Raw genomic sequence first — 11333 nt, 5'->3', positions numbered from 1 at the left:
CCCTTTGGAATAGTCACGAGGGAAGGGTTCCACCATAATGGCTGCGGAAATAGCTCTGAAGTACGTATAAGGTGGAAACGTAAATTACCAACGAGCTTGTGTCATGCAATTTGCTGGTATAGTTGTGAAATTAATGTATTTTTCTTGATATAACGTTATTTTGAACAGAATCGCACCTGTGTTAGAAGATCGATTACGCAACAACGAGCCTATTCATGGGGCGGACGAGCTGTGTGCTAGCGACGACGACGAGGTAGGATTTGCGTGCACGTGAATTCGAATTCTTGCTCAAAGGTAGCTGTAAAACACCAATGAGACTGATTTTCTACAGATTTTAGCCCTTTGACGATTTCCAACGGTCGAGTAACTAGATTTTGTAAGTGATTTTACCCACCAATGTATAAATTCCGTCAAGCCTGAACGCGCGACTAAAGGTAAGCTTGCAAGCTGATGTTGTTGAATTCAGCCACGTGCGTAAGAGCAAGGAATGGTCAAAGAGAAAAAGATTGCTTAATAGTATTGGCGATAGAACGTAGATATCTAAATATTTAATAAAATTAATATGGAAATATCCAGAGATCCAGAGTACGGCATCTGGCCAACGAAACGTTTTGTATGAAATCGAGATGGGGGATATGAAATTTGAGATCCTTCGGATTTCCGTGGAACTGCTGCCCATGTCAATCTTACCTACCAAAACCGTTAAATTCCCGTGAGTGACCAAGAAATAATTTCTCTTATAATATCAATTAGATAAGTAATGGGGAAAATATCCATTGGAGGATTACTAGTTGATCCAATACCAAATTCTCCAAACCAACAGCAAAAGAGTTGTTTGGTAGTCAGTAAGAAGAATTGCTACATTAAATGAGATCATGTAAGTGAAAGACCATGGTATCCAGTTAGATCGCTCCCAGTTAGATTGCTCCAACCAAAAGTTTGATCACTCCACTGAAAAGTTAGATTGTTCCACATGAAAGTGGATCACTCCATCAAATAAGTTACTTCACTACCAACCTAAGTTACTTCGCTCCATGTTGTAGTGTGAAGTATTACTTACCAATGATCTGGAAGGTTAATTAGGTGATAACAGGGCGTGAAATTGCACCTAATACAGGCGCCAATGCAACTAAATTTTTCACTTTGGCGACCAAATCCTGAAAGTTAGTCGCCAAATTGGCGACTACAACGTTTCATCATAACCTTACTAAGAGATATAGTGAATTAAATAAATTTGCAAAGATAAATCCGCGGCAAACTTCCTTGTTAAGTTTGTTTCCAAAACATAGCACATGCATCTCGATCGATAACTAGACGCCATCTTGGATTTAGATGAGCCTGAAAGTTGTATATCATACATCCTAGTGTCCACTTTGTAGCACGTTAAAGATCTTTTCCCTAACTTAATTTTGGAGGGTCTATCTAGAACGCTGACAGCGCAAAGAAAGATTTTGTTTGTCTTTGAAAATGGCAACCAACTTTTTTTGAATTGGCTATCACTTTGAAGAATGTAGGAGCCAAGTGGCTATCAGAAAAAAAAGTTAATTTCACGCCCTGGATAATGTGTCTTGCGACAATTCAGGTACATTGTACTTGTCATTCACTCTGTCCTTCTGATTAGGCACTGAGCTGCTGATGTATGATGTATAGCCATGATGAAATAAATGATTGTGGAATAAATTATAACATTATTGTCTGAATTGTATTGAAAAAGATCATTCAAATACCAATATTGTCCATTGTGGCCTTTTTTGCTGTTTGATGTAAGGAAACTGATATCCACCATCTTCAATTAATAAAGTAGAATACTCTTTGTGAGTCCCTTACATGAGGCTTTGTTTGCTCTTTCTGCATAGCTTGGATTTATTTCAAGCGCATGTGCGAGCAATATTAATCAATTGTTAGGTAAGATATGTATGTCATTTCATGAACTATCAATTTAGATACCTTAGTTTTACTACTTTTACCTTAGTTTTCTACGTGGAGCAAAGCAACTTATGTTGGGAGCAAAGTCACTTATTTGATGGAGTGATCTAACTTTTGAGTGGAGTGATCTACCTTTTGGTTGGAGCAATCTAATAATTATAGTGTGATCGAACCATGATTTTATATAATAAGCTCAGTTATGCACACATTCTGATTGGTTCTCACTTATGATCTATTGGAGGACAGACGTATAGATGACGTCATCATTAAAACTTTTTTCCGTTTATTTTAATTCTTATATAAAACAAATAGATTCCAAGTTGCCGCATGTCTGTTCAGTAACAGATCACAGATGACATCAAAATGTGGTAAGAACATCAGTGACACACTTGGCTGCGCCTCATGTGCCACTTTTTTGTTCTTGCCACATTTTGACGTCATCTGTGGTCTATTACTGAACAGACGCACAGCAACTTGGAATCTATTTGTTAACTAGACAACCAGTGAAAGTTTCTGTAGCAGCAATTGTTAATGTTTTTCTACAGAAAGTTGTAATTTAATTGTTGTGAATCACTGTTTGTCATGGAGGTGATATTTAAGTCTGTGTTTTGACTCACACCTGATGGAACCTAACCTTGTTTTTCACATCTCTCAGAAGGATAGTGAAGATGAAAAGAAACATGAAAAGCTCCTCAAGGAGATCAGATCCTTATCTTCCAGTGGGAAAAAGAGGTATATAAAGGGTAACCCTCCAACTCTCAGAAGTGATTATCATGTAATTTCTCCCCCTATAATATTCATTCATTGTCTGGCAAACGGGTAATGAGAATACTCAAACTTATCAAGAAGAAGTTTGTATCTTGATCTAACACCAAATTCTTACAACCTATTTACTAGGAAATGCATAGAGGGGAGAACTAGAGGGGAGAATTAACAATCAGATCTCAAAGGGTTAATTGTTTCAAAAAGTAAACTATTTTAGGTTCTCCTCTGGCAAAATGGGTCGTTGCTCCTTGTCCTACTCATTGCCCATATAAAAGTAAGGAAAGAAACCCTCTCAGTTTGCACTGAACTTACACTGTAAACCTTTTGGTGATGCAAGAAACAAAGGGTCACCGTGACTGACATAAATCTGAAACTACTGTAAATATAGAACCTTGGGAAGAGAGGGGAATGAGTGGGCCTGAAAATGAAGTCATCCTATAGTCAGATTGTGTGCATTTATAGATATTTCACTTACTAATAAATGAGCCTTCTAGATTTGGTAGCTGGTTCTGGTAGAGAAGTACACCAAAGGGATTGACCAGACAGAGTTCTTAAACCATAAATTTGTTTCATTTCATTATACAGTTTTGTTGCATGCTACAGGTACCTCAAATATCTAATCTTTCACTCTAATATATACGTGATTATATGTCTTGACTGACTTAGGGTTGCATCACAACGATCAGAGCCACATAAACAGGTGTCAGAGTTTCATCTCAGTTCTGTTCAAGGTAATTATGAATATTGACCATTACAAAGAATTTTTCCAGCACTCTCTTTCCTGATCACCAAGAGTTTTCACTAGTTTTAAGAAAATAGTGATTTCCTTTTCTCTAAGAAGGCGACAAGTGCTCATAAACTCAGAGTTAATTGTGATTGTTTGCGTTGTTGTTTGAGTATCATTGACAGATACAATGCAACGTATTTTTTTTCTTCTAAGATGGCACACAACAAGTTGATCTGAATGATCTTATTGGGTCCTTGAACAACACAAATGAGTATGGCAGTCTCAAGAAAAAGTTGGTGAGAAAATTGTTCAAATTTTTTTGGAATTCCCACAGCTCCTGTAGTTGAATGTTAGTGCAGTGGTTTGATGCATCACTTGTTTCTCCTTTACTTTAGGACAGTATGCAGAGGAATTCAAATATCCTTGATGTTCCTCTGCCAAAACCAGAAGTACAGAAAGTAAGTAAAATGTTAAATCTTCTCATCAAGTGGAAGCTAAAAGTTTGTCTTAATCTGGAAATCAGTTTTCAAACAGAACAAAAAGACATATGTTCACACTAATCAGACAGTCAGAGCAGAGTGTGTCTTTGATGTATAAATTAAGGTGACAATTAAACAGTAATTTTCTTTTCTTTTTTTTTTAGATTCAGCGCACAATTGCGTATGGAGAAACCAAAAAAGATATTGAAAAATGGGCGCCCACTGTGAAAAAGAATAGAGAGGTACATAACTTAAGTTTGAGTCATAATTTCATCCATTCATAGAATTTCTACAATCATAATCTAATGAAGGGTTATTTGAATCTTGTCATTAGGCTGAACATTTATCGTTTCCACTGAAACCATACACACCACCTGTACTGTCACTGAGTGGATTGGCGGTGAAGTTCAAGGTAATTATGATATGCGGTGTCATGTTTTGTTCAGCTGTAGGGGTTTTCATTCTTATTCTGAAACCATAGATCACTATCATAAGGGCTTTGAGTTGAGTAGATTTACCAAGATTGCTTCTAAGCAATTATGTGTATTAAAGTGTAGTTTGTCACAGTTAGGTATTGTATTTCATATCTTCCTGTTTTATTATCAAATTACAACACTATCTTTGGCAAAGATGGGCCCATGCAGTAGTTACTACTTGTTGCACTTTTGTTGTCGGGTGTGGCATAAGGGCAGCCACCCCTTTTTACAAAGGGTAGCTCCCCTTGTGCCTCATGTGGCAACAGTAATGTCATTTTGGAAGGAGATGGCAAAGGGTAAAAGTTGTCTCAATTTAATTGCGTAATTAAGACATAATATGAGGTAGCTCCAAGGAGCCTTTTAAACAGGTCACTGCTGTATGCAAGTAAACTGCAAGCTTTATTTTTTTTCTTATTTGCTAATTAGAGTTAGAAAGGCATTCTTTGAGTGGGGGGCTGGGAATAATTTTTTTATCTTTTTGGCCCTAGAAGGGTACAAGTAACTTCTGATATAGCATGTTGGCTTATTGTCAAAGATGATCCTAATTTCTGACCCACAAGGAGAGTAGAAAAGGATAGTCAAGATTAGATTAGAATAGAGTATTGCTTGATTGGATATCTGGTTATTGTGGCAGAAAAGACCATGACTGAGATTTTTCGACAAATTAAGTAACAAAGATTCTAGTTGTTGTCAAAATTTCTGGTAGCCTTCTGTTTTGCCCATTTTAGTCAAGACAGTCAAATTGTAAAAAAGGTTCACTAGGGCCAATAAGGTAAGGTAGATCCAAAGGCATCATGTGCTCAGTAATTGCTCCTTCCCCCATGCTAGTCTATAGCAAGTTCCCTCTCAGCTTTGTGTCTAGTTTCTGTTCAGATTACTAATCTAGTTTCTGTTCAGATAACTACATTCATTTTTATGCATTTATTGGAGTGGGAGTGCTTATTGGAATGAGAGTGCTTGCTTAATAGGAATGCTTGTTTACAAAAAAAAATTTGAGGGGGTGCTTATTAGAGAGGGAATGTTTATTGGAAGGAGGGTGCTACGTGATATCATTACAGTAATCAGTGAGATTTTTGAGTCTTTATCAAACTCATTAAAAAAAAATTAAATTTAAAGAATGCTATTTTGAATGGGCCTTTAAGCAAGGTAATAAATACTAATTTTTCTATGGGTTCTTTGTTCTAAATTATTATTCAGCCTCGCACTCCCCTGGAGGAAGAAGTTGCTGCAGTTCTGAGGGGGAGCAGTCATGTTCTTGAGCGGAGTAACAAGGAGCTGACAGAAGAAGAAGAGAAAGCATTACTTGGCATGGATTTAGAGGAGGTAAGGCAGAATGATACAATTACTAGAACATGGTGTCTTACCACTTTAACTCTCATGAGGGACCAAGACAGAATTTCTCCTTGAGATAATTTTTTCCCAGAGAAAAACTAGATATGAGTTATGAGAGATACCCAGTTGCAAAGAGGCTTTACTTACTGTTTAAGGCAAAACATCTGACATCTCGAATTTGGGTAGTTTGGAGTGATACTTGACATGCTGCTAAATTATATCTTTTTCAGGCAAAGGAGAGAAGACATGAATTACAGAAGCTACGAGCACTGCAGTCTTATTATGAAGCAAAATGTCGTAGGATGAAGAAAATCAAAAGCAAAAAGTAGGTTTCTTTTTTTTGAGATTTATTATAACTCTTATTTGCTTAAAGAGCTATTTACTTCCTTCTCAGTTTTTTGAATTGAATATTATATTTCATGTTAACGGTAGATATCATTGGGTAAAACAACATTGAAAAAAGTAATTTTTATTTTAAAAAAAACAAAACCCAACAAACAACCAAAAAAAAAGAAATAACCTTTAAGTGGTGTAGTAGTTTGTGTGCCAGTTTGCAGTAATTCTTCAGAATGTCAATAATGGTCCTCCTCAACCTTCAACCCCTAAGAGTGATGAGCATCTAATTTCTCTGTACAATATCACCACTGAGTTATACTTTAAGGTCTTGAGAATAAAGGAAATGATCACCAGCTAGAGATAGCCTGATTGTTAAACAAATTCTCCTTGTCAGCATTGCAGAAAATGTTTAGGGAGTAGTATGGAGAATATGCATACCAATGTGTTAAGGGTTGAGGAAGACTGGTTGTATATAAGCAAAAAGTAGGTTTCCTATTGAGAGATTTATTATAACTCTTACTTGCTCAAAGAGCTATCTACTTCCCTATCAACAGAGCTGACAGTTTACATGACAACAGTGTAATATGTGGTGCTGAGTTCCTATTTCGATAAGAATCAATGTTTATAGCATCCAACTCAGCAATGACGTAGAAGGCAGAGTTTATCTTGGTTCCTCAGCATGAAGCAATTAGGAGTATTACTAACTCTGCATAGGATACCATAATTGTTCATTGGTTAGCAGTTTTGTGAATTGAATGTTATATTTTGTGTTAATGGTAGATATCATCGGGTAAAGCGGAAAGCTGAGAAACGTGCAGCTGAAAAAAGAGCTGAAGAAGATCCTCAGGCAGAAGATGATAAAGATGCTTTGGAAAAAGTTGAAAAACTAAGAGCTGAGGTGATCATTTTCCTTCTGTTCCAGTGTTTGTTAAGTTCCCTACACTGTGACGTACTGACATGCAATGTGTCCGCACAATTTTGATAAATTATTACGAATTAGATTGGCTATACTTATTAGTCAGGGGTAGCTGATCTGATACCAAATTTTCTGAAGTTATTTACAAGCAAATGTTTAGCAACTGGAAGGAAGAAAAACTAATCAATTCTTGTGTTCTTAGGAACGTATGTCACTCAAACATCGGAATACTTCAAAGTGGGCCAAGCACCTCATAACTAAAGCAGGAAAGAATGCAGATGTAAGTTTTTTTGTCCAGGTTTATTAATGTTTCCATGGTTAATCTTCATACTTTCCAGTTCTTCATTTTCAAGCAAACTTTGTGAACCTCTCTTAACTGTTTTTTTCTCAATTATTTTGGTTATCAGGCTAAGAAATTACTGCAAGAACAACTACGTATCAGCCGAAACTTGACACAGAAAGCTGCAGAGTCAGAAAGTGATGAAGAAATGGAGGCACCAACGCAAGAGCCAGGTTTGGAAGATAATGAAGAGGAATCAGACAGTTATGGAAATCTTGTTACTTCTGAGGACAATCCATGGAAGCTTGACACAAGTGGGGCAGGATTTCATTCATTAGAAACTTCAAACAACCTCGACAATGGTAATTTTTATTTAAAAAAAAAAAACAAACAAACAAAAAAAGAGATAACCTCTAATTGATGTAGTAGTTTGTGTGCCAGTTTGCAGCAATTCTTCAGAGTGTCAATAATGGTCCTCCTCGACTCTTCAACCCCTAAGAGTGATAAGCATCTAATTTCTCTGTACAATATCACCCCTGAATTACACTTTAAGGTCTTGAGAATATAGGAAAGATTACCAGCTAGAGATAGCCTGATTGTTAAACAAATTCTCCTTGTCAGCACTACAGAAAATGTGTAGGAAGTAGTACGGAGAATATGCATACTAATGTGTTAAGGGTTGAGGAACACTGGTTGTATATGAGGCGATAGTAAGAGTATTCCTAATAGTTTTCAACCTTTGACTCCTCTGACGTAGTTCTTATTAAAGCTTTCTTGCGCTGTCAAGCAAACAAAGAATAACACATTTAATAGTCCTTTCATCCTACCCTGATATAACACGAATTCTCAAGATTGGGTAACAAAGAAGTGTGTCATTATAGGCGAGAAAAATATATGGCCAGCCTTTGAAGTACTCTATTCATGTGTTACTGTGTTTAGCATAGAAAATTTTGAATGAGTTCTGTTTGATTACCGCGGAAGAAGAACAGTACATAAAATTTTAAGCTAACTCATCAAGAAGAATTAGTCCAAACTTTTGCTTTTAACATAGCTCAGAAAATGGGAATTTTGTATAAGCACATTACTTTTGCCCGATGAGTTTACTCGATACGTTAAGAAGAATGTTAAATTACCTTTTTTAGATTCTTCTATCAAGCTCCACCGGCTTCAGCCAATCAGAACACAGGAGGCAGATAATGAGGATGAGGAAGATTCAGAGCAACTTGATGTTCATGAGAGGGAGACTGAGGAAGAGTTTGAATTACAACCGGTCAGTGTCACTCAGAGATCCACAAAGAAAACAAAGAAACAACACTTTGAAGAGGCGAAAATCAGAAAAAAGCGGAAACCCAAAGACACTGGGAACGAAGTGACCGTAAAAAAGAAAAAACAATCTGATAAGTCGAAAAGAAACTCTAAACATATTCTTAATGAAGCGAAAAAGAGTCGTTCTAAAACTCAACACGAGATAAAAATGGTTAATATCTCTGAGGATGCGAAAGATGATAGAACAGGCAGCACTGGTCAGAGAAATTCCTTTACGAATGGAAAACGTGCTGGAAACGACGCTAGTGCTGAAACAGTGAACTCAAAATCAAAAGAAATTCGTGTGGACCCGACAAAAATTTTTAGAATCGAGGATCAAGGAAATGTTGGCAAGGATATTGAGAGTGATTCCCTTCAACAGAAGCGAATCGATATTCAGCAAGCGTTCGCCAATGATGATGTTGTAGAAGAGTTTATTCAGGAAAAGAAGGAGATAGAGGAGGCTTCCACACCAAAAGATGTAGACCTGAGTCTGCCTGGTTGGGGAAGCTGGGCTGGGGCAGGTATAAAACCATCTGTGAAAAAAAAGGAGAAGTTTATCAAGAAAGCCGACCCAGCCCCTCCCCGGAAGGACAAGAATTTGGCGCACGTGATTATTAATGAAGAGAAGAGCCAGTTGTTCAGTAGGAATCAGGTAAGGCTCGATTTTAGCGAAGTTTTCAATTGGGAAGGGGGGGGGGGGTCGAAGTAATTAGCGATTAAGTTGGTCCCTAGAGCGATTTTCATTGGAGTGTCGAAAGTAATCGGAGGTTGGTCAGATGTATGACCAAAACCAATCACGACTTTGTCGCCTGCGCTTTAGGCAGTTTGGTTGTCTTTAACGAAAGTTCTTATTAGTTTTTCAGAGTATTCCTTTCTTCTGATTCGTCGTCGTCATGACTTTGTTCACCCATTGATTGGTTCAAAAAAAACTCCCGCCATCTTCTCAACTAACTTGGTCACTCGCGTTTTCCCGCGTCTCGGGCAGTTTCACTTTGCTTTGATATCCCTTTGGCTCCTCGATGAGATGTTAACTGCTAGTCGGGTCGCAAGTCTTGGGCCCTCCTCCTTCTTTCTTCCAGAATTTCTTATAGGTAGTTAGGAAGTGACATCTCAAATCCCTTTTACTCTCTTTCAGGTTTCCTCGGTTCCCCATCCTTACGGAAACCATGTACAGTTTGAAAGGAGCGTGCGGAATCCTGTGGGTAAGCACTGGAACACAAGCACAACTTTCAATCAACTGACAAAACCACGTGTGTCGACTCTCATTGGCACGATTATAGAGCCCATGAGAGCGACTAAAGAAATCAAGCGGAGCCATCCGGAAGACAGGAAAAACAAGAAGTTGAAAGGAACCTCAGGAATTGCAATGCACAGCTGACAAAGAGAACTGTGTTGACTGATAACGTGCATATTAAGATACGGAAATAAATAAATTAATTAATGAAACAACAGGCAACAAGCTGGTATTTATTGAAATCGATTGCAGTCAAACCTCCCCTAACTACCAACACTACTTTCGGGAAAGAACTTATTAAGATTTTTTATGGGGATGATAAAGCAAGGAATACCGTCACTAAATAATTGTTTCACTTTATTTTGAGTCTGCATTCCTCCTTCATCCCAGATCGAGGCAAAATATCCCTCAGAAAAAATCTTGGAAAGGTCCTCAACAGGCATGGAAATTAACAAGTTTGAAAACACCAAACATTTTTATTGTTTTTTGTAACATCTTGTTTTGTTTTATTTTTGTTTGTTTGTTTGTTTTTTTGGAAAGACCAAAATGCATAATAATATCAAATGCGTTTCCCTCTTAAGTATCAAAAATGTGTAAAAGGAACCTGTTGTTACAACTGATTCTCAATAATTCCTTTGAAAAGATCTCGCTGTTCAACTCCGTAAATCAATTTGAACCTTATAATCTAAGTTAACTTCTTGGCCGTGTCACCATTTGGTGGGGTAGTGTTTCTTGTACCATTAGAAGGCTTCAATCCAAAACTGCTACCTTTCTTGGAGTCACTAAAGTGCAGCAGTACTTTGATCATGATAAAACCTGAAAAACGTGTTATAGAAGAATTACAAACAATTACACCTGTTACTTTGATAGCTGTACACCTATATTTTGGGGGATTATTTTCCTACGATGGCAAACGCCATTTGATGAAATGAAAAGACACTAGGGCACAACTTGTACCTCAACATGCTACATTTAAATCGAGTTGCGCGCGCTGTTTACTTTGTCTCATTGTTACATCAAAATGCACGCGGTTTGCACGTTGTTTCTCTGTTACAACAAAGTCGCACGTGCTTTGCAATTTTCTCCTTTATTACATAAAATGGCGCACTTTATTTTGTTTGATTGATGCGCTCATGCTGCGCGCACACTTTGGATTTAGTTTAATTGTTGCACCATAGTTTTGTACATTTTTTATTTCTTGTTTCATTGACGCAGAAAGCCGCCCGCGCGTGCGGTTTTCTTGCTCTAGTGTGCTGTCAAAGCTGCTTGCGCTTTTCATTTTGTTCCATTGTTGCAAAAATCCGCGTGCGCGTGCTCTGTTTCATCACCTCAGTGTTGTGCCAAAGCTTCATGCACATCTGATTTTGTTCATTGTTGCAAAAAGCCAACCGCGCGTTCCTTGTTCTATTGCTTCATTGTTCTGCCAAAGCTGGGTGCGCTTTTGATTTTGTTTCACTGTTGCAACAAAGCCGCCAGCGCGCTTTGGATTTTGTTCCATCGTTACGCCATAGCCGCTTGCGCACTTTCTTTTACTGGTTCAATGAAATACCAAAG

The 11333-nt window shown here is 37.6% G+C and overlaps 2 protein-coding genes across 5 annotated transcripts in view; one reads left to right on the top strand and one right to left on the bottom strand.

Moving 5' to 3' along the window:
• The first annotated feature begins 21 nt into the window (after positions 1–21).
• On the top strand, positions 22–10060 carry LOC131793704 (U3 small nucleolar RNA-associated protein 14 homolog A-like). Of its 2 annotated transcripts, none has more exons than XM_059111173.2 (15): positions 22–60; positions 169–253; positions 2582–2658; positions 3358–3422; positions 3632–3714; positions 3814–3876; positions 4062–4139; positions 4232–4309; positions 5571–5696; positions 5936–6030; positions 6822–6939; positions 7160–7237; positions 7365–7599; positions 8380–9197; positions 9681–10060. In XM_059111173.2, exons 1-15 carry the CDS (start codon positions 38–40, stop codon positions 9921–9923), a joined length of 2265 nt encoding a protein of 754 aa, XP_058967156.2. In that variant the 5' UTR covers positions 22–37; the 3' UTR covers positions 9924–10060. The 2 variants fall into 2 exon arrangements, with proteins under 2 accessions (XP_058967156.2, XP_058967157.2); XM_059111174.2 differs by having other exon boundaries at positions 23–60; positions 2585–2658.
• Positions 9997–11333, bottom strand: part of LOC131793706 (1-acyl-sn-glycerol-3-phosphate acyltransferase delta) — a 12795-nt gene continuing 11458 nt past the window's right edge. For all 3 annotated transcript variants that reach the window (XM_066172641.1, XM_059111175.2, XM_059111176.2), the window contains exon 9: positions 9997–10595. In XM_066172641.1, the coding sequence (XP_066028738.1) occupies positions 10465–10595 (131 nt within the window). In that variant the 3' untranslated portion in view covers positions 9997–10464. The remainder of the gene's footprint in view (positions 10596–11333) is intronic.

Source organism: Pocillopora verrucosa, chromosome 9 (genome assembly GCF_036669915.1).
Source record: "Pocillopora verrucosa isolate sample1 chromosome 9, ASM3666991v2, whole genome shotgun sequence".
NCBI classification, from domain to species: Eukaryota; Metazoa; Cnidaria; class Anthozoa; order Scleractinia; family Pocilloporidae; genus Pocillopora; species Pocillopora verrucosa.
This window is presented reverse-complemented; position numbering and strand designations above follow the sequence as displayed.

Excerpts from the sequence above, each read along its gene's own strand:
- LOC131793704 (XM_059111173.2), top strand. The coding sequence starts at position 38 with ATGGCTGCGGAAATAGCTCTGAA. Across the intron at positions 7,238-7,364 it reads AAGCAGGAAAGAATGCAGAT|GCTAAGAAATTACTGCAAGA; the intron begins GTAAGTTTTTTT and ends TTTGGTTATCAG. Across the intron at positions 9,198-9,680 it reads AGTTGTTCAGTAGGAATCAG|GTTTCCTCGGTTCCCCATCC; the intron begins GTAAGGCTCGAT and ends ACTCTCTTTCAG.